The following is a 23,305-nucleotide window of genomic DNA, read 5'->3' as shown; positions in this document are numbered from 1 at the left end:
GGTAAAATTAGGACAGAATTGGGATTAAAAAATGAACAAATATTCAGTATCAAACAGTTCAAAAGAAGCCACTACATACTCTTTTCACAAATACGTTTCACAAAGCCAGTACAGTACTAGCCATTAACCCAAGTGTACTGAAGTAGCAAAGATGCAACAAGAAAAATAGCTATGTTAGAAAGACCAACATTTTAGAAAAAGAGTAAAACTCTTTCAGTTTCTTCCCTTTAGCTCCTAAAACAACATTGTACAGTCTGGATTTACCTATCTAGTCCTACATCAGCTTCTAGAATATTCGTCAGGAGCAAAAAATAAAATGACACTGGCCAGTATAGTCTGAATATCTAGGAAGAAGAGCGGGGAGAAAGTCAGTTCTTAGAACGAATTAGTCAGCTTCAGCCTCATCACCAGGATCTCTGGATTCTTTGCTCTTCCGCATTTCTTCAACGTGCTTATCTTTCTCTGCAAACACTCCAGTGTGGTAGTCATTTGCGCCTTCCTGTTCTCTTTGTTAGCTTCCATTTTGTGGGTCAGTCTCTCTTCTGCTATTTCACTGAAGCTGTTCTTTTATTGATTTCTGAAGCACTTCTTTCTCCTGCTCTCATTTTTCAGCAAGCTGCTTCAAGACCTCAGCTTCGCAGGGCTTGTGTCTTTCTTCTGAAGCTTCTGATTTATTCTGAATTTCCTCCAGGGAAAGATCTTTCTTCTTTGGAGGGGAAATAAGGAACTCTGGGATGGATTCTTTTGATGGTATCTGAGAATCAGCTCAAAAGCCTAGCCTGAGGCACACTTCTCCAGTGCTTTCACCTGGATATCAGAAATAGCCATGATGAATGAAAGACAAGAGACTGGCAGTGTATTCTACAAAATCCACTGGGATAAGGAAAACTCTGCTAGATCTGAGCCACCTGACCACACTCTGAGCTGTTTTCTGTATTTATAAAATGTAAGAGTAGTTTATTAAGTTTCCTAACGTGACTAAATTTGACTAAACTACATGACAGGTTTCCTTTTTGTAAGACTGGTGTTAGTTGCAAATTCATGATATTTTCTTGTGGAATATTCCTTTTATCATTAAGTAATGTCTCTCTTTATCCGTATTCATGTTTTTCACTTTAGAGACTATTCTGTTTGATTTCAGTATTGCTCCATCATTTTTCCATGGTTTCTTTTGCTCAACATTATGTTTGTGAAATTTATCTGTATCGTTACATGTAGCTATAGATTATTCATTTCCATTTTCACGTTGTTCATTTCCATTTTCACTAACGTATAATATTCTGTTGTTTGACCAATTTATTCTACAGTGAATACACAGTTGGGTCGTTTGTAACTCTTTATTATTATGAATATCAATATGAATATTCTTAGACATGTCTTTTGGTACACACGTATCTGTGTTTCAACTGAGTGTATATATCTAGTAGTGGAACTGCTGGCTCATAGGGTAGGCATATGTTTAGCTTAATGCCAGTTTTTCAAAGTGATTGTACCCAATCACAATCCTACCATTGGTGAATGAGCATTCTTGTGGTCCATATCCTTGCCAACACTTGGCATTGTTAATCTTTTAAATTTTAGTCATTTTAGTGGGTATATAATAGCAATGCAATGTGGCATTAAATTGCAATCTCTGATTAATATGGGTACACATTCATCTTTTTATTGTCTGGTTGGATATCCTCTTTTGTGGAATATCTACTCAAGTATTTTGCCATATTTCATTTTGGGTTAATTATGTTTCTTACTGATATATAGGAATTCCTGTTATATGCTGGATATGAACCTTCTGTTTGTTATATATGTTGCAAATATATTCCCCCATTCCGTGGACTGCCTTTCCACTTTCTTAATCATGTCTTTTGCTGAAGAGAAGTACATTCTAATACAGTCCAATTTATCAGTGTTTTCCATTACAGCAGGTGATTTTTTGTCCTCTTCATAAACTTTCCCTGTCCTAAGTTCATGAAGATATTCTCCTATGTTTTCTTCTACAAGAATTCACTAAGTTTATTGTTTCACCTTTACTTTTTGACTTACAAACCACCAGGAACTGATTTTTTTTTTTTACATTTTTATTTTACTTTAAGTTCCGGGATATACACCTAGGTATTAAGCCCCACATGCATTGTCTATTTGTCCTGATGCTATCCTTTCCCTTGCTCCCCGCAACCACAGGCCCCGGTGTGTGTTGTTCCCCTCCCTGTGTCCATGTGTTCTCATCATTCAGCTCCACTTATGACATGCGGTGTTTGGTTTTCTGTTCCTGTGTTAGTTTGCTGAGGATGATGTCTTCCAGCTTTATCCATGTCCCTGCAAAGGACGTGATTTCATTTCTTTTTATGGCTGCATAGTATTCCATGGTTTATATGTACCACACTTTCTTTATCCAGTCTATCGTTGATGAGCATTTGAGTTGGTTCCATGTCTTTGCTATTGTGAATAGTGCTGCAATAAACATATGTGTGCAATAAGCAAACATTCATTGTAATAGAATCATTTATATTCCTTTGGGTATATACTCAGTAATGGGATTGCTGGGTCAAATGGTATTCCTGGATAAACACATTCGTTATGAAAAAAGATTAAATAAATTCTTCTCTAGTGTCAAGCTACTTTAAACTTGTTTTAATTCAAGACTCTTCCGTGGTGCCTTCTAATCTGTCTACTGACAGTCTAATTTAATTCAGTCTTATTTAATTCACAAGAGGCAGTATCAGAAACTGGGATTTCTTGGTAACTAAGATTTATAGTTAACTTTTTTTTTTTTAATTTTACTTTAAGTTCTGAGATACATGTGCAGAACATTCAGGTTTGTTACATAGGTATACATGTGCCATGGTGGTTTGCTGCCCCTATCATCCTGTCATCTAGGTTTTAAGCCCTGCATGCACTAGGTATTTGTCCTAATGCTCTCCCTCCCCTTGTCCCCAACCCCCCGACAGGCCCCGGTGTGTGATGTTCCCCTCCCTGTGTCCATGTGTTCTCATTGTTCAACCTGAATTTGAATGTTGGCCTGTCTTGCTAGGTTGGGGAAGTTCTCCTGCATAATATCCTGAAGTGTGTTTTCCAACGTGGTTCCATTCTCTCAATCACTTTCAGGTACACCAATCAATCGTAGGTTTGGTCTTTTCACATAGTCCCATATTTCTTGGAGGCTTTGTTCGTTTTCATTCTTTTTTCTCTAATCTTGTCTTCGCCTCTTATTTCAGTAAGTTGATCTTCAATCTCTGCTATCCTTTCTTCTGCTTGATCAATTTGGCTATTGATATTGTATATGCTTCATGAAGTTTTCATGCTGTGTTTTTCAGCTCCATCAGGTCATTTATGTTCTTCTCTAAACTGGTTATTCTAGTTAGCAGTTCCTGTAACCTTTTATCAAGGTTCTTAGCTTCCTTGTGTTGGGTTAGAACATGCTTCTTTAGCTTGGAGAGTTTGTTATTACCAACCTTCTGAAGCCTACTTCTGTCAACTCGTCAAACTCATTCTCTGTCCAGTTTTGTTCCCTTGCTGGCGAGGAGTTGTGTTCCTCTGGAGAATAGGCGTTCTGGTTTTTGGAATTTTCAGGCTTTCTGCTCTAGTTTCTCCCCAACTTTGTGGTTTTATCTACCTTTGGTCTTTGATGTTGGTGACCTATGGATGGGGTTTTGGTGTGGATGTCCTTTTTGTTAATGTTAATGCTATTCCTTTCTGTTTGTTAGTTTTCCTTCTAACAGACAGGCCCCTCAGCTGCAGGTCTGTTGGAGTTTACTGGAGGTCCACTACAGACCCTGTTTGCCTGGGTCTATAGACCTGTCTGCTGCCTTTTGTTCAGATATGCCCTGCCCCAGAGGTGGAATCTAGAGAGGCAGTAGGCCTTGCTGAGCTGTAGTGGGCTCCGCCCAGTGTGAGCTTCCTTGCCACTTTGTTTACACTGTGAGCATAGAACTGCCTACTCAAGCCTCAGCAATGGCAGATGCCCCTCCCCCCGCCAAGCTCCCACATCCCAGGTCGATCTCAGACTGCTGCGCTAGCAGCGAGCAAGGCTCCGTGGGTATGGGACCTACCAAGCCAGGCACAGGAGGCAGTCTCCTGGTCTGCCGATTGGGAAGACCGTGGGAAAAGCGCAGTATTTGGGCAGAAGTGTACTGTTCCTCCAGGTACAGTCACTCAGAGCTTCCCTTGACTAAGAAAGGGAAATCCCCCGACCCCTTGCACCCAGGTGAGGCGACGCCCTGCCCTGCTTCAGCTCGCCCTCCGTGGGCTGCAGTCACTGTTCAACCAGTCCCAGTGAGATGAACCAGGTACCTCAGTTGGAAATGCAGAAATCGCCCATCTTCTGCGTCAATCTTGCTGGGAGCTGCAGACTGGAGCTGTTCCGATTTAGCCATCTTGGAAGTGACCCCCCAATTTCTTTTTAATGATATAAAATCTTTCCTAAGCATCACTAGGATCAGAAAAGCAAATTTTTCAGAAATTTCAAAAATGTAGAGAAAAGGTTAGACATTTTGTTAGGGAAGTAAAAATATATACAATTATACACATATAAAATTATATTTGTTCTGGAATATACAATATGTTATTTGTATTGCTCACTGTAGATCTAGTGACTGTAAGAACTTATGTAGCATTTTATCAAGCCTCCCTATCTCTTTAGAGACTTCAAAGACTTCAGAAAGGTATGGAGAACATCAAGTGTTGGTCAAGATGGTAGTCAACAGGAACTCTCAAACATTGAGAGTAGGCATGTAATTTGGTACAAGCATCTGGGAAAACTGTTTGGCCTTATCTAGTAAAGCTAAAGATGTATAGATCCTAAGATCTAGCAATTCCAGTTGGAGGTATCAACCCTGGAAAACCTTGCACTTTTGAGTCAGAAGATGTAGACAACAAAACTCACAGCAGCATTGTTTGTAACAGAGAGAACTAAAAACAACTCAAATTACCATCCACAGTAAATAGAATGAATTACAATATAGTTATACAATGGAACCTTTTGTTTGTGCAATTTATTCAAGTGGTTGCATGCGGCCACAGTTCATTTCATTCTCACTATATGTTATAATACATAGATGATACATGTATGTGTGTATACATATATTTCATTGTGTGAATATACTACATTTAATTTTTCCATTCCGTTGTCATTTGACATTGTCAACATACATTGCTTTACTTCTTTTTTCTTTTAAAAAGTTGAGATGAAAGATAATATGAAATTAATCATTTTACAGTGTGCACTTCAGTGGCATTTTGTACATTTACAATGTTGTGCAACTACCACCTGTATCTAGTTCTAAAACATTTTCACCAGCCCAAAAGAAAACTTATCTCTATTAAGAAGTCAGTCCCTGCCGGGTGTGGTGGCTCCCGCCTGTAATCCCAGTACTTTGGGAAGCTGAGGCAGGTGGATCATCTGAGGTCAGGAGTTCGAGACCAGCCTGACCAACATGGTATAACCCCATCTCTACTAAAAACACAAAATTAGCCGGGTGTGGTGGCAGGTGCCTGTAATCCCAGCTACTTGGGAGGCTGAGGCAGGAAAATCGCTTGAACCATGGAGGAAGAGGTTTCAGTGAGCTGAGATCGTGCCACTGCACTCCAGCCTGGACAACATGAGTGAAACTCTGTCTCAAAAAAAAAAAAAAAAAAAAAAAAGTCAATCCCCATTCCTCCTTTTTCTCACAAATACCAATTATGGGTTGTAATACCTCAGAACTACCAATTTGCTTCCTGTCACTATTGATTTATCTGGATTTATACAATATGTGGCCTCTGTGTCTGGCTGCCTCCAATTAGCATCATGTTTTCAAGGTTTATCCACATTGTAGTATGTATCAGTATTTCATTCCTTTTTACAGCTGAATAACATTCAACTATACAAATATACCACATTTTGTTTATTGATTCATCAATTGATGGACATCTATCTGGGTTTTTCTACCTTTGGCTAATGTGAATAATGCTGCTATGAACATTCATGTACAAGTATTTGAGTACCCAGTTTCAATTCAATTGGGTATAGACTTCGAAGTCAAATTGTAGCAGAATTGTAGGCCAAGTGTAGTGGCTCATATCTATAATCCCAGCACTTTGGAAGCCAACGTGGGAATATCTCTTGAGTCCAGGAGTTTGAGACCAGCCTCATTTATTTGGTTGAGCCACAGGTGAGCAGTCTCTCAAAACAAAAGTGAATGCAGAGCCTTGCCTAACAGTGCAAAGCCAGCTGCTTATATATCTGGCTCCTGTGACAGTCTGATTTGATTGGTGAGGATGATGGGGTGCTGGGCATATGGGTGGCCGAAATTATCAAGGACCGTGGAGTAAAATGTAGCGGTTTCCACTGGGGCAGAAAAAGAAGGACTTCCGGGTTTGGATGCTCAATGGGAGGTACCCAGGGAAGGAAGCTGGGTATCTGATGCTCAGGTATCAATACTGGGGTGGCATCAATACAGGAGTGGACAGCAAGAGGGAAATATCCTCAACACCCTCAGCATTCCCTGTGAGCCAACCTCCCTGCCACTCTGCATTCCCCACACTTCCAGCTGGTGAACAGCAGTCTCCTGTTGGCTGTTGCTATAATTCATAACTTGGGCACACATTAAGCTCCTTGGTCTCTGATCCCTTAGGGGAAAAAGGCAACCAAATGCAACTGATGGGGTCTGGGTAAAGTCTTCAGTGGGGAAGAGAGGCTAAAGTGACACTGCAGGTGGAGCCTACAAAGTTTGCCAATATCTATCTTAGTCAACAAACAACACGTCCTTGGTCAAGGCATATTATATTTTTACTGACTCTTGGGCTGTTGACAATGTTACCTGGTCTGCCACTTGGAAGAAAACAAACTAGCGGATTACAGACACTCCTCTTTAGGACTGTGAACTGTGAAAACAAATCACAGCAGAGAATCAGACAGATGTCCATGGTAATGGCTCATTCTCTAATGGAATAGACTGCAATGATGCTGCTAATCAAGTATACACCATCCAGACTGCTGCCACTGCTGCCAGGATCAGCAGTCTGCACACTGCAACAACACACTGCACATAGCAACATTATCTGCCATCATGGCCTAGGAACAGAGTAAAGATTACATGTATCTGATGCTACCATTGCATGCTGGTCTTGTGCTTCCTTTCAAAAGTCAGCCTGTTTTGTCTCAGTGAAATAGACCATATTTTATGGTGTGTGGTCCCTCTTACTTCTGACAAGTTGACTATATCAGGCCTTTGACACACACACACACACACACACACACACACACACCTGGGGCTATTGTTAATGTGTTACAGTTGTTGACATTTTTTCGGGTTATGGTTTCATTGTTCCAGTCTGTTCAACCAACTCCAGTCACACTGATCAAAATGTGTTATGTTTTTGGTTTTCCAGACCACTTTCACTCTGACAATGATATGTCTTTTACTGCGCAGAGATTCCTCAACAATGAGCCAATAAGTCAAGGTATTCAACGGATATTTCACGCCCCTTATCATCCTTAGGGTGTTGGCTCCAACAAGAAGTAAAACGGACTTTTACAAAATCCACTAAAAGAAATTTCTGACTCTACCTCCTTCACACTCTCCTGGTCCATGCATCTTAGTAAGGTAGTTTGGTCACAAAAAAGGCACCCTGAAAGGGTTCATAGTCTCCTAGCCACCTCCTATATAATGATCAGGATGAAAAGGGGAGGGTTCGCTAGACTTAGTCTGAAATTCTGGGATTCCACTCTGACAATTCCTGGGCATGATATGCAGCTTTCTTTCTCCAAACAATGACTCCAAGTCAGCCTGGTTGGTACACTCTCTGGGTGGCAGTCTGGCAAAAGGGAACTTAGGAAATTCAAACTTAATTCTGGTTCAGCCACCTGGATTCTCTTGTTGTACTGAAACCTGGATCAGGGGTCAGCAAACTATGACCTGTGGGACAAACGTAGCCAGCTGCTAGTTTTCAGAAATCAAGCTTTACGCCTGGCACGGTGGCTCACACCTGTAATCCCAGAACTTTGGGAGGCTGAGGCAAGCAGATCACCTGAAGTCAGGAGCTCAAGACCAGGCTGGCCAAGCTGGTGAGACCCTGTCTCTACTAAAAATACAAAAAATTAGCCAGGTGTGGTAGTGCATGCCTGTAATCCCAGCTACTTGGGAGGCTGAGGCAGGAGAATCACTTGAACCTGGGAGGCAGAGGTTGCAGTGAGCTGAGATCGGGCCACTGCACTCCAGCCTGGGCAACAGAATGAGACCTTGTCTCAAAAAACAAGAAAGAAATCAAATTTTATTGGAACACTGCCTTTGACTGACACACACACAAACACACACGCACACACACACCACCCCTGGGGCTATTGTTAATGTGTTACAGTTGTTGACATTTTTTCAGGTTATGGTTTCATGGTTTCAGTCTGATCAACCAACTCCAGCCACACTGATCAAAGTGTGTTATGTTTTTGGTTTTCCAGACCACTGCGATCTCGGCTCACTGCAAGCTCCGCCTCCTGGGTTCACACCATTCTCCTGCCTCAGCCTCCTGAGTAGCTGGGACTACAGGCGCCAGCCACTATGCCCGGCTAATTTTTTGTATTTTTAGTAGAGACAGGGTTTCACCATGTTAGCCAGGATGGTCTCGATCTCCTGACCTCGTGATCCGCCCATCTCGGCCTCCCAAAGCAGACCACTTTCACTCTGACAATGACAGGTCTTTTACTGCAAAGGTTGCTCAACAATGAGCCGATAGTCAAGGTATTCAACAGATGTTTCACACCCCTTATCATCCTCAGGCTGCTGTCATTTCTTTATGTGTTGTCTGTGGCTGCTTGTGTTCTACAATGGCAGAGCTGAGTAACTGTGTCAGAGGGTGTGTAGCCTACAAAGCTGAAAATATTACTATCTGGCCCTTCACAGAAAGGTTACCAACTCCTGCCCTAGATAACAAAGATAACTACCACTTGGTTGAGGATACTGCTCACCAAGTACCCCTACAGTGACCCACACCAGTCAAGCAAGGAAACAAGGTAAGTCTGTGTAAACTTTATAAAAATGCTCTTGTTCCTCTTGCACATGACCTCTGTGAGTAGGGGATTAGAGAAAAGTAAAGCATTTGAAGTGACTGACAATCACTCCTGTTATATAGCAGATCCCCCTTATCCATGGGAAATACATTCTAAGACTCCCAGTGGACACCTGAAATCATGGATAGTACTGAATCCTAAATCCTATATATACACCCTGCATTTACTATGCAGACATACCTGTGGTAAAGTTTAATATATAAATTAGGCACAGTAAGAGATGAACAACAACAACAATAAAATAGAACAGTTATAACAACATCTACAGGGATTGGGTGGAAAAATAAAAAATACATGTAACAATATGCCAGCATCAGTACTCTTGTGCTCTGGTGCAATTGTTAAGTAATATCAGGGTTATGTGAATGCAGTAGCCCTGCGACAATAGCTCTGATAACCAAGAAGGCTACTAAATGGACAGCATGGATATGCTGAACGAAGGCAGAATTCACATCCTGGGCAGACAGGGCAGGGTGGCATGAGATTTCATCATGCTACTCAAAATGGTGCATAATTTAAAATTTATGAATTGTTTCTTCCTAGAATTTTCCATTTAACATATATATATATTTTTTACCATGGTTGACTGCAGGTACCTGAAACTGCCGAAACAAAACAGCACATAAGGAGAGACTACTGTATTTTGCTTTATGCAAGATTTCAGGTATATTTCAATATGTTACCTTTTTCCTACAACATGGCTCTCTGCCCCCCACCGCCACCTTTTTCTCTCAGTCTCTCATCTTAGCCCTTTAGTATGCTCTTCTCTGAGCTCAGCAGTGCAGAGGCTGTACCATGTGTTTCCCAAAGTAAATGGTTTCCTCTTTCTGCTCCAGTTCCCTCCAGCTGCAATAGCAGGGAGTTGGGACAGAAACAAATCAAATAGTTCTTAAAATTCTGGGAGGACTATTAAATGGCCACAAAGCCCATCCAGAAACCCTGCTGGTCAAACAAATTGATTAAATTTGTCAAATCATGTATTACCTTTACTACAGCGAGGGAGATCATCTTGACAGGGTTTTGGTAGCATTTCAATAGAGGAATATTAGGCAAGAGTATACATAAGTTTCTGGGATATAAACGCCACCAGTTTAAGTGGGTGCTTCTCCCCCCACAGTGGCGAATGGGTAAGGATTAGGCAAAGTTTGTGACTTAGTTTAAAACGGATGGACACAAAAAGCCAGCCTTGATGAGCAATCTGTCCAGATAAACATAATGTTTGTCCTAAAAATCAAAATGTTTGTCCTGATAGCTGTTTATTTAGATAAACTGATTTGCAAAAATTTCCTAGAGCAAAAAGTTAGGTTGACATAAGTGGTGTTGATTCTCAGGCCCCACAGTTGGCACAGGCAGTCTCATTTCTCAAGACAAAATAAAAAGAAGTCAGCTAAAACTTATAATCTTTAAAAGCTGTAAAACAATTGGGGAGACGGGTGGATATCCCAAACAATACGTAGTTGCTCTACGTTTTATACTTAAAAGAAACAATCTATTACTATTTGGCCAAATCATCATATGGTGAATTGATCTAACAAATAAAAGAGTTTTGGCAACATGGACTGCTTCTAATGTAAGTGTTACATAAAATTTTGTCCTTGACTTTCTTTTTTTCTCTCTATAGCCCTCTTTTAAACTTAACCATGGCTTCCTATCATCTACAAAGTTATACCCCCAATCTTAGTTTCAATCCTTGATCTCTCTTCATTTTATTTGTGTATTTATGTATTTATTTATTTAGAGACGGAGTCTCACTCTGTTGCCCAGGCTGGAGTGCAGTAGCACCATCTTGGCTCACTCCAAGCTCCGCCTCCCGGGTTCAAGCAATTCTCCTGCCTCAGCCTCCCAAGTAGCTGGGAATACAGGTGTGCACCACCATGCCCAGTTAATTTTTTTTGTATTTTTGGTAGAGACAGGGTTTCACCATGTTGGCTAGGCTGGTCTCGAACTCCTGACCTCAAGTGATTCACCTGCCTCGGCCTCCCAAAGTGTTGGGATTACAGGCATGAGCCACTGCACCCAGCCTAATCCTTGATCTTTCTTTCAGATTCAAAATTATATTCTAACTGCCTGCTTGATATTTCTACTGGATATTCTGATTCATTTTCCCCATAAGACACTTCTTCCTCCATAATAGTCTAATCACCATTCTATCTGTCAAAGAAGCTAAAAACTAAAAGAGTAATTTCTTTTTTTTTTTTGAGACGGAGTTTTGCTCTTGTTGCCCAAACTGTAGTGCAACGGTGCAAGCTCAGCTCACCGCAACCCCTGCCTCCCAGGTTCAAGCAATTCTCCCACTTCAGCCTCCCAAGGAGCTGGGATTACAGGCATGCACCACCACGGCCGGCTAATTTTGTATTTTTAGTAGAGACAGGGTTTCTCCATGTTGGTCAGACTAGTCTTGAACTCCCGACCTCAGGTGATCCACCTGCCTCGGCCTTCCAAAGTGCTGGGGTTACAGGCATGAGCCACAGCCCCCAGCTAAAAGAGTAATTTCTAATTCTTCTCTTTCCTTGGTCCCGCTATTCAAAACTATTCATGTCCCAGATCCAAAGGATTCTCTAAGGCAGTGTTAAAGTGCTGGTCAGTGAGGAGATAAGGAGTTTATGCAAGAACATAAACCAAGCCCTGTTTCCTTCATGGAGAAAGCCTCATCAGCTGGACTAAATAATGTGCTTAGTGACACAGTTAATTACTAGTCTGGCTCAAGCTTCTTACTTTGTTACAAACCAGAAATAGCTTGCTGACCAACTGCCAGTCTCAGACTGTACCTTGTCCCAGAAGGGTACAAAATTAGGTTCTAAGGGCAAATATGGACCTTTACCTAGGGACCACACTCTAGCATGACAATGAAGATCATGTAGTCATCCCTTTGTCTTAGCCCCAAGTTCTGAAGAATTTTTCTTAACATTGTTAGTCTGTTTCCTCTTTTTTTCACTAAGCACTGTGTTTTAAAATTCTATCCAAATGAATCTACCCTTTGCTTTTCTTTCATTTATTTATCTATTTATTTATTTTGAGACCAGGTTATGAGATTGGCTAACTTTTTATTTTTGGTACAGACATGGTTTTGCCATGTTGCCTAGGCTGGTCTCCAACTCCTGGCCTCAAGCAATCCACCCTCCTCAGGGTCCCAAAATGTTGGGATTACAGGTGTGAGCCACCATGCCTGGCCTACCCTTTGCTTTTCTAACAGCTGCATAATATTCCATGGTAACTCTCCCATTCCAGCTCCATGCCACCAGAAATAATTCTGCAAAGAACATCTTCACGTGTCTCCTGGTTTGGGCTCTTCACCTCTTAAGATTTTGTAACAGTCTTCTAAGTGTCTCCCTATTTCCAACTTCTGCCTAATTCAAATCTCTCTCTGCTCACAGTACAGTTCTAAAACCTTTGATAGCTCCCCATGACTAAAAGAGGAAATGCTCTTACTTCATCCTGGTCCCTAAGATTCTATTCCCAATGACTTGGCTTTATGTCTCACTACTGTGCTATTCATACTGTATCTTCCATTCACATTGGAGCGCTACTTTCTGGTCTTCTCTCATATTTCTACCTTTCCTGCCCGTCAAACCTTTACTCTTTATTTCACTCTCTCCATTTCCTCCCATTTGCAACCGTCAGATACTACCAATGTTCAAAAATAACCCCCTTGACAAAGCTTTCTCCTATTCTTTTCCTTATTAGAAATTTCAAAAGTTTGTTACTCTCCCGCTTGTGATATTATTCTACATATATTATAGTTATTTATTTTATTTTTTTGAGACAGTCTCGCTCTGTCGCCTAGGCTGGAGTGCAGTGGCGCGATCTCAGCTCACTGCAACCTCTGCCTCCTGGGTTGAGGCGATTCTCCTGCCTCAGCCTCCGGAGTAGCTGGGACTACCGGCGCCACTACTACTCCTGGCTAATTTCTGTATTTTTAGTACATGCCGCGGTTTTGCCATGCTGGCTAGGCTGGTCTCCAACTCTCCTGATCTCAAGTGCCTCGGCCTCCCAAAGTGCTGGGATTACAGGCGTGAACCACCGTGCCCAGCTAATTTTTGTATCTTTAGTAGAGGCAGGGTTTCGCCACGTTGCCCAGGCTGGTCTCGAACTCCTGAGCTCAAGCAGTTCTCCCACCTCGGCCTCCCAAGTTTAATGTAAAATATCAGATGCCATTGTTTCAGAAAGCCTTCAGTAGATTAAGGAGATTGTTCTCCTTATCCTTAAGATGTCTATTTTTTACATGGCAATATTAACGGACTGAAAGCTCCTGGAGAGACGCAATTGCCCTTGTAACTTCCATTTCCGTACAATTTCTGGTAGGAAATAATAATAACAATAACACTTAGTGGTGTTTATTATTTGCTGGGCATCCTTGTAAGGGTTTTACGTGTTTTAAATTCATCCCTCAGGACAACTCCATGTGATGGGTGCTGTTATCACAAAAATTTTATAGATAAAGAACCTAGGCACAGGGAGAGGTTACGTTACCGGTCCATGGTCACGTGGCTGGTGAATGGCAGAGCCGGGGGCTGAACACAGCAATCTCAGCCAGGGATCCGTGGTCTTAACCACTTTGTTACCTTTATCCCAGGGTCTGTCAATGTTTATTCCAGTTACAGGGGTGGAATTCTGCTAGAAGCTTTTGAGAACCTCATCTAGCGTTGTGTTTTTTTCTACCAAGGCTTTTAGCTGCTAAGAGAGAGGCCACTGCCAGTAACAGCCGGGGCGCCGAGCTGTCAAGGCTGACTGAGGAATGGACGCTCATCGCGCAGCGGAGTGTTGGAGGGGCAAGCCCGCCAAGAGACCCACTTTGCACAACTGTCCTCAGCCAGGAAACGACAGATCAGGAACCCAGGGACAGAAACACACGCGGGGCCTCTTCAGAGGTCGGGGGGGCAGGTGGGAAAGGGGCGGGGAGGAAGAGCAGCGCAGGGCCTGGCCGTTTGGAGGAGGTGCTGGGGCGGCGCGAAGGGAGGCGGGACAGGGTAGACTCACAGATCCAGGAGCTGACTGACCCGCCGTGGGCGAGGCATCGCTGCAGCGTCTGAAGCCTCTTCCGCGGTCCCAGGGCCTCCACAACCCAGCTAGGGACCGTCCGCCAACTCCCGCCCACCGCGCGACGCGTAGGTTTTTGTGACGTCACACGGATTTTTCCGGTGACCGGGGCGTGGCCACGCTTCGGACTCCACAAGGAAAGAAGAGAGCCCCTTTTGGGGCGGAGCCACTGAGGGCTGCGCGGAAGAGGCTGAGTGTGATAAACTATAAAGAGGCCCTAAACTCGGATGCAACGTGACGGGAGTTGTAGTTCTTTCACCTGGCGGGCGTCTGCTCCGGTTCAGCTGCAGGAGATTTCTTGGGAGTTCAGCGCAGCGCGCAGCCCCGCCGCAACGCCGCGAGCCGAAAACTCTCGTGGGGCGAAGGGAGCGCTGAGAAGTCGCTGCTCTTACTAAAAGGATGCGTTGGATGCTGGGCCATACCCTTGGTGATGCACACTGGAGACCCGCTCGGATACGGACTCCATTAACATCAAACGGAGCGTGTTAGAGGATCCGAGTTTACTGAGCACTTTCTAGGAAGCGTGCACTGAGCTACGTGCTTTCTAGGCCTTAGTTCAATACTTAACCATATTCATTATAATCCGGTGAAATCGTAATTATTTAGCCTTATTTTACAGATGAGGACACTGCGTACCAACAAGTAACCTCACTAAGAATTTCGTCATGGAGGAGAAGGGAACCTGTATTCAAATTAGGAAGGATCCTGAAGAAAGGGCACCTTTAGGTGGAATTTTATCTTTGGTTCTGCTGCAGAGTACTTGCTGCTTTTTAGTGCTCCCTCCACCCCCCCTCATTCTTCCTTGTAGATTAGTCTGTTGTTTATATGCTGAGTTCCTTTTTTAAGCTCCTTGAAAATTGGAACCCACTGCTGTTCGCCTGTTCAGGATGCTGCACATTCAATCAACATGGATTTATTAAGCGCTGAACGAGGGCTAGGGATCGTGCTGGGTGCTGAGGATTGAGTGGCGAACACTTGGGTCAGACAAGTAAAAGGGCAATTAGAATAACTGTTAAATGCTTAGATGGGGTTAGTTCTATGGAAGCACCCATGGTTGGGGGGGTGGGATACAGATCAGAGAGAAAAGGGTGGTCTGCAAATAGTTTGGGATGGCTACACTGGAGAGTGATCAAGAGTGAGTGTAGGGCAGGGGTTGGCCGACTTCTTCCATAAAGTGCTCTGAAAATTGCAGATTCCAGGAGAAGTAACTATTGTCAGACCCAGACAAATTGGAGCCTAGAGACCAGAAAGGAAGGGAACTCATGCTTGTATGTCTGAGATAAGAACTGTCTCAAGGCCGGATGCGGTGGCTCACACCTGTAATCCTAGTACTTTGGGAGGCCGAGGCGGGCGGATCACGAGGTCAGGAGTTTGAGACCAGCCTGGCCAACGTGGTGAAATTCCCGTCTCTACTAAAAATACAAAAAAAAAGAAAAAAAAAACCGGGTGTGGTGGCGGGCGCCTGTAATCCCAGCTACTGAGGAGGCTGAGGCAGGAGAATCGCTTGAACCGGGAGGAGGTTATAGTGAGCCGAGATCGTGCCACTGCACTCCAGCCTGGGCGACAGAGCAAGACTCCGTCTCAAAAAAAAAAAAAGAAAGAACTGCCTCAAGGACTTTAAAAAATAAACCAAAAAACCCACAATTTCTTCACATCTTTCATGCATTTAATGTTTTGCACAACTTGCTTGTTTTGCAAATATGCGCACATTTCTATGACAAGATTTATTGCTAAATATTCTTTAAAACTGCAGCAGTTCAGATAAGATACTGTCGAAAGGACGTTTGGCCCAGCAGCAGGACCTCCACCAATGAACGGACTCCAATTCTTGATTTGAGCCTTGGGAACCAATCAACTTTGTTTCCAAGACGTTTATGTGAACTTCCCTCCTTTACCAGTAAAATCTTCCCCCTATTCTTCCCTTCTCCATACCCGTGGCTTGCCATAGCTGTACATCTTGGATTATAATTCTTTTTGTTCACTCCCAAAGAAACTCAGTATCTTTGGAGAATTCTTTCTTTGTTGTCTTTTAGCTTCCCAGAGCCAAACAAGAAATATTTTAGGTTTTGTGGGTCATGCTGGCTTGGTCACAGCTATTCAACTTGTATCTTAAAATTAGCCATAGACAGTATGAATGGGTGGGTCTGTGTTCCAATAAAACCTTATCCTAAACACTGAAGTTTGAATTTTATGTAATTTTCAACTGTCATGAAATACTCATATTTTGATCTTTTTCAGCCACTGAAAAATGTAAAAGCCATCCTTAAGTTGCAAGCTATACAAAAACAGACAGTGGACTGGATTTGACCCTTGAGCCATTTGTCCATGTGCCCTCACCTGATCTAGAAAGCTAAAATGCACATGCCTCACGCCTGTAATCCCAGCATTTTCGGAGGCCGAGGTGGGTGGATCAGCTGAGGTTAGGAGTTCGAGACCAGCCTGGGCAATATGGCGAAACTCCGTCTCTACTAAAAGTACAAAAAAGGTAGCTGGGCGTGGTGGCAGGTGCCTGTAATCCCAGCTACTCAGGAGGCTGAGGCAGGAGAATTGCTTGAACCCAGGAGGCGGAGGTTGCACTGAGCCGAGATCACACTACTGTACTCCAGCCTGGGCGACAAGAGTGAGACTCTGCCTCAAAAAAAAACAAAGAAATTACAAATTTTAAGATGGTGATAGCAGAGCACTAAACCCAGAGTGGGGCCTGTGTGACTGCACATTTTGCCCACCCATGAAGCCAGCCCTGGGTGCGTCCAACTTCAGGATTTCCCCCCCCCAAAAATCAGTTCAGGAACCCTTTGTCAAAATAAAATTCAAAGACAAATATGAGCACAGAGAGACATTTTTACTTGCAGTTCAAGAAAATCAGACTTTCAGAGAGTGGCTCGCTAAATAGAATAGAGGAATTTATAGCTCAGATGAAATGGCAGATATTTATAGCTCAGATATGGCAGTTCATTCCAATTGGATAAGAACAAGATGTTCCTGTTTTGTGGTAAGGAAAACAGGATGTTCTTGTTTTTGTGGCTTATCTCTGGAGGCAAAGCTTTTAGGATTTCCCGTTAGTCAAGGCTTTTAGGAGGTTCCCACTATTCATGGTTTATCTTTGAATGCAAAGTTATTGGGAATGAAAGTCTTTTCTAGTGTATGGTAAGTGATTTGTAGGCAGGGTTAGGCCAAGGGCAAGATATTTTCCTTTTCTCCTCTCTGTTTGCTGTGCCCACTTTAATATAGTTTCCTCTAACTCAGAATCTCCTCTACTTCCTACCATAGCTACCATACAAAGTAAACGTTATCATAGATTGTTGCTGTGGGTTTGTTTTACTTTATTTTACTTTTTTTCTTTGAGACGGAATCTCGCTCTGTCACCCAGGCTGGAGTGCAGTGGCGCAATCTCGGCTCACTGCAACCCCTGCCTCTCGGATTCAAGCAATTCTCCTGCCTCAGCCTCCCAAGTAGCTGGGATTACAGGCACGTGCCACCATGCCAGGCTAATTTTTTTGTATTTTTAGTAGAGACGAGGTTTCACCATATTGGCTAGGCTGGTGTCGAACTCCTGACCTTGTGATCCACCTACCTCGACCTCCCAAAATGCTGGGATTACAGGCGTGAGCCACCGTACCCGGCCTCTGGGTTTGTTTTATAAAAATAATTAACAAAATTACTTTTCTTAAATCATGCTGTTAATTCATAATGTAATATATGAGCTGTATGTGGACCCATGTTTTAAAATACAATAAATATATATAAAACAAGTATATCTTATTTATATTAATGTGTGCTTTCGCAAGAACAGAACGGAGCTAAGCCAAGTGAGCCCCTACTTTATTATCCTACCATGTGTAGGTTATTTTCAAATAGGATTGCTCTTAACTCTCAAAGTGTCCTTTGAGAAAATAACACGTCTTTTTATTTAGTTTCTTTTCATAGCTTGTTTTATAATATCACACTCCAAATTGGAAATAACAGTGCCCATGCTCATGGATTGTTATACATTGTTAAAATTTCCCATTGGCTAGAAACACTTGCTTTGTTTCTAGGTTAGAGATCTGTGACTTTCAAATTCTCAGGAGTCTGAGTCATACAATGGATGACTCAGGATCCAAGCAGGTTAAGAGTTGGGCAAGTTCAAACAGGAGAAGCAAGGAGATGTTAATAAAGGAGCTGTTCCCAAAGGTGTGGACAGAGTTAGGGCAGAGCAAGGGTAAGGGTAGTTCAATACTGTAGCGCTACAATAGCAGGAAGCCCTTACCTCTTCTAGTCCTGGAGGGCAAAACCAAAACCTTGCCAGAGTGACCACAGGTGAAGCCACCTGAAAGGAACTGTGGCCTTTGAATTTGTAACCGCCTAAGGGGTTCACCTTGCCCCCTGCCTAGAAAGAACTGATTCATCAAGATGGGGGAATTACAATAGAGAGAGTAATTCACACAGAGCCAGCTGTGCGGGAGACAGTTTTATTATTACTCAAATCAGTCTCCCCAAGCATTTGAGGAGCAGAGTTTTTTTTTGTTTGTGTTTTTTTTTTCAGAGTCTTGCTCTGTCACCCAGGCTGGAGTGCAGTGGCACTGTCTTGGCTCACTGCAACCTCTGCCTCCTGGGTTCAAGTGATTCTCCTGCCTCAGCCTCCCAAGTAGCTGAGATTACAGGCATGTGCCACCACGCCCGGCTAATTTTGTATTTTTAATAGAGATGGGGTTTCACTATGTTGGTCAGGCTGGTCTCAAACTCCTGACCTCGGGTGATCCACCCACCTCAGCCTCCAAAAGTGCCGGGATTACAGGTGCGAGTCACCGCGCCCAGCCAGGAGCAGAATCTTTAAGGATAAATTAGTGGGTTGGGGGAAGCCAGTGACCTGGGATTGGTCAGGCCGGAAATGAAATCATAGGGAGTTGAAGCTGTCTTCTTGTGCTGAGTCACTTCCTGGGTGGGAGCCACAAGATCAGATTAGCCAGTTTATCCATCTGGGTGGTGCCAGCTGATCCGGCAATTGCAGGGTCTGCAAAATATCTCAAGCACTGAGATATTTGAAGAAAATCTTGAAGCCTCCAGTTGCATGACTCTTAAACCATAATTTCTAATCTTGCAGCTAATGTTAGTCCTACAAAGGGAATCTAGTCCCCAGGCAAGAAGGAGGTCTGCTTTGGGAAAGGGCTGTTATCATCTTTGTTTTAAACTATAAGTTTCTCTCAAAGTTAGTTCAGCCTATGCCCAGGAATGAACAAGGAGGTTAGAAGCAAGATGGAGTCGGTTAAGTTAAAACTCTTTCACCGTCTCAGTGATAATTTTGCAAAGGCGGTTTCAGTTTGATAAGGCAACCTAGCCAGCCTGTTGTGATCCAGCCAGGAAGGGGCTAAAGGAATACCCTTCAAGCTCCATTCTTCATCCGCTTTTTGATGTCCTGCTGTCGGCTGTCATTGCTTCAGCCAACCAGAAGTTAGAGCTCAAAGCATCCCCGTTTATGCAGTCAATAAAAGTCAGCTTCTCAGAGCCTAGAGTAGAGAAGGAGAGAAATTGGAAAATAAGTAACTCATCAACAGATTACTGATTTTTTTGGTAAAGCGATTAAATATCAAAAACATTTTGAAAATTAATAAGAATAGCTTCATCTGAGCCAAAATAATAATTATTATAGTTTCCTTTTTTTTTTTTTTTTTGAGACAGCCTCACACTCTCGCCCAGGCTAGAGTGCAGTGGCGCGATCTTGGCTCACTGCAATCTCTGCCTCCTGGGTTCATGCGATTCTCCTGCCTCAGCCTCCCAAGTAGCTGGGATTATAGGAGCCCACCACCAAGCCCAGCTAATTTTTTTGTGTGTTTTTAGTAGAGATGGGGTTCCACCATGTTGGCTAGGCTGGTCTCCAACTCCTGACCTCAGGTGATCCTCCCGCCTCAGCCTCCCAAAGTGCTGGGATTACAGGCGCGAGCCACTGTGCCCAGCCTATTATAGTTTCATAACAGTGAGAGGGATGACAATTGTGGTCTTTCACTAAGATGCTGGGAGCCAGTGCAATGACAGCTTAAACCACTGTCTTTTTTTGATTAGCTTCACTTGTTATTTTTATTTTTAGAAAGTTATGTAATTCCTAACTCACAATTACTGGTTATTGCAATGGAATCAAATGCCTGGTATTTCTGTCAGATAATCAGACTTTCAAACCCCATTACTTACATTCATTCAAACAAATATTTAATACCTGTTATGTACCAGGTGGGATGTATCAGTACATGAATATGTCCTCTAGGAGCTTACATTCTAGTGCGAGAGATAGAAAAGCACACAAACAAAACAGCATATGGAGATATGAACTATAAAGAACAAGATGGGAAGGACGGATTGAGAGAAAGAGAGAGATTTGCTTTTGCTCAGGTGGTCATGGAAGGCTTCTCTGACGCTGTGACACTTTTGCTGAGATCTGAGGATTAAAAAGGAGGCAGCTATGCAGAGATTTAGAGACAGAGGGAAAAGAAAGGCACTGAAGTAAAAATGTGCTTGATAGCATTTGAAGGACAGGAGGAGGTCAGTGTGGCTGAATGGAGCAGGGAGTAGGAGGAAATGGGATTGGCTGAGCCTGGGCCCAAATCAGGTAAAACCTTGACGATCAAAAAACTGTCTTTGGGCCAGGCCTGGTGTCTCACGCCTGTAATCCCAGCACTTTGGGAGGCTGAGGCAGGTGGATCACTTGAGGTCAGGAGTTTGAGACCAGCCTGGCCAACATGGCGAAACCCCATCTCTACTAAAAATACAAAATGTAGCCTGGCATGTGGTGGCAGGTGCCTGTAATCCCAGCCACTCTGAAGGCTGAGACACAAGAATCTCTTCAACCTCAGAGGCAGAGGTTGTAGTAAGCCAAGATGGCACCACTGCACTCCAGCCTGAGTGACAGAGCCAGACTCTGTCTCAAAAAAAAAAAACAGCTGGGCGCAGTGACTCATGCCTGTAACCCCAGCACTTTGGGAGGCTGAGGCAGGCAGATCACTTGAGGTCAGGAGTTCGAGACCAGCCTGACCAACATGGTGAAACCCTGTCTCTACTAAAAATACAAAAATTAGCCGGCTGTGGTGGCACACACATGTAGTCCCAGCTACTTGGGAGGCTGAGGCAGGGGAATTGCTTGAACCCGGGAGGTGGAGGTTACAGTGAGCCAAGATTGTGCCACTGCACTCCAGCCTGGGTGACAGAGTGAGACTCCGTCTCAAAAAAAAAAAAGAAGCCAGGTGCAGTGGCTCACACCTGTAAACCCAGCACTTTGGGAGGCCGAGGTGTGCGGATCACGAGGTCAGGAGATGGAGACCATCCTGGCTAACACGGTGAAACCCCATCTCTACTAAAAATACAAAAAATTAGCCAGGTTTGGTGGCGGGCACCTGTAGTCCCAGCTACTTGGGAGGCTGAGGCAGGAGAATGGCATGAACCTGGGAGGCGGAGGTTGCAGTGAGCCGAGATCGTGCCACTGCACTCCAGCCCAGGCAACAGAGCCAGACTCCATCTTAAAAAAAAAAAGACAAAAAAAAACCCCAAACAAACTGTCTTTGATTCAGGCATGGTGGCTCATGCTTGTAGTCATAGCTGAGGTGGGAGGATCCCTGGAGCGCAGGAGTTTGAGGTTGCTGTGAGTTATGATCATGCCACTGCACTGTAGCCTAGAAAACAGAGTGAGTGAGGCCTTCTTTTTCTTTTTTTCTTCCTGAAGTCTTTGACAGAGCAGAGAAAGACCTTATCTCTAAAAAAAAAAAATAGCAACAAAAAAAACCCAAACTAACTTTGATGCATCAGGGCTGTGAAGAAGCAACACACACACACAGACACACACACTCACTTGCACACCTGACTTTGAATCTTATTCAAAACAAAATGACAGTATTGAAGTTTTAAAGAAGGGTAATGATACCCGTGCAACACAGGTGAGCCCCAAAATTGGGGCTTAGCCTGGTGAAGTCCTTGGCTTTACCCAGGAAATAATTCAAGGGTGAGCTGATAGTAGAAAACAGGTTTGTTTGTTTGTTTGTTTGTTTTCGAGACATGGTCTCGCTCTGTCACACAGGCTGGAGTACAGTGGCATGATCTCAGCTCACTGCAGCCTCCACCTCCTGGGTTCAAGAAATTCTCGTGCCTCAGCCTCCCAATTAGCTGGGATTATAGGCGCTCCCCACCATGCCTGGATATTTTTTGTATTTTTAGTAGAGATGGGGGTTTCACCATGTTGTCCAGGCCGGTCTCGAACTCCTGACCTCAGGTTATCCGCCCACCTTGGCCTCCCAAAATGCTGGGATTACGGTGTGAGCCACCATGCCCAGCCAGAAAACAGCTTTTCTGATGTGGCAGTGTGACAGCTCCGTGACTGCTCCTGCAGAGCGGAGCTACCCCATAGGCAGTGTATTGAGAGGAGCAGCTCAGAGGCACTTCTCTAATCATGTTTATACCCACTTCTAATTACATGCAAATCAAGGGGCAGGTAATTCAGAAATTTTAGAAAAGGGGTGGTAATTTCCAGGTCATTGCCAGAGAAAGAGGTGCTAACTTCTAAGTGTTGCCACTGCAATGGTAAACTGTCGCGTCACTGGTAGGAGTGTCTTATGAAGAAGTGCTTTCCATGCTTCTCTGTTTCAGCCAGTCTTCAATCTGGTCTGGAGCTGAGTCCCACCTCCTACCTCAATACCATTTGGGAGGCAGTGTGAAGAATGGAGGGGGCTTTGGGGAGTGAATTGCGCATGTTTTGAATAGGTTAGAGCCTGGTGGTGCTTCCCCGAAGGCTATGCCTCTCCTTAATCCCCTCTAGAATCTTTAGCTTCCTCACAAGGTGGGAAGCCCTTCAGGGACCGAGAAGGAGGTGATGGTGGTGGCAAGCAGCATTGCATCTGCAGGACCTTTGGGCCTGGATCTGTTGCCTTCAATCTTGCCTTGCTGTGATGACAGTGATAGCACTTGATATCTTGGTATCACAGGCTCTTGAATCTCAGAACCACAGAGCCTGTGTCACTAAGAGCTTGGTCTCTGACTACAGCTTCTGAATCCTTATTTTGGCCTAAAATGAATCACTTGACTCCTTAGTAATTCTATTTTTTCACCTGTAATATGAGGATAGTAATATAAAGCCTTATTCAAAGTGCATGAGGACAGGCAATTCTCAGAATTCAAAATTTTCAAGATTTTAGAAAGCTATTATGGTACATATGACCAGATATTATGAGACACCCCATTTTGAGTTGGGTTTTCAGCCACATGTATTCTTCC

At 43.6% G+C, this 23,305-nt stretch overlaps 1 protein-coding gene and 1 pseudogene across 5 annotated transcripts in view; both read right to left on the bottom strand.

Annotated features, from left to right (window-relative positions):
* The window catches only part of AMN1 (antagonist of mitotic exit network 1 homolog), a 57,992-nt gene extending 43,844 nt beyond the window's left edge, over positions 1 to 14,148 (bottom strand). The window contains exon 1 of one of the 5 annotated variants that reach the window (XM_031000920.3): positions 14,038 to 14,148. Coding sequence is in view for 2 of the 5 variants with exons in the window: in XM_031000918.3 (XP_030856778.1) it covers positions 14,018 to 14,055 (38 nt within the window). In the remaining 3 variants the exon portion in view is untranslated. Of the gene's footprint in view, positions 1 to 4,287; positions 4,422 to 14,017 lie in introns of those variants that run through there. The other 4 variants (XM_055357938.2, XM_031000918.3, XM_055357939.2 and 1 more) reach the window with 4 other exon arrangements.
* Positions 8 to 4,293, bottom strand: LOC129525840 (stathmin-like; annotated as a pseudogene).
* Positions 14,149 to 23,305: the final 9,157 nt, after the last annotated feature.

The sequence above is a fragment of the Gorilla gorilla genome, chromosome 10, assembly GCF_029281585.2.
Source record: "Gorilla gorilla gorilla isolate KB3781 chromosome 10, NHGRI_mGorGor1-v2.1_pri, whole genome shotgun sequence".
NCBI classification, from domain to species: Eukaryota; Metazoa; Chordata; class Mammalia; order Primates; family Hominidae; genus Gorilla; species Gorilla gorilla.
Note: the sequence above shows the minus strand (reverse complement) of the source record. Positions and strands in the feature narration are given on the sequence as shown.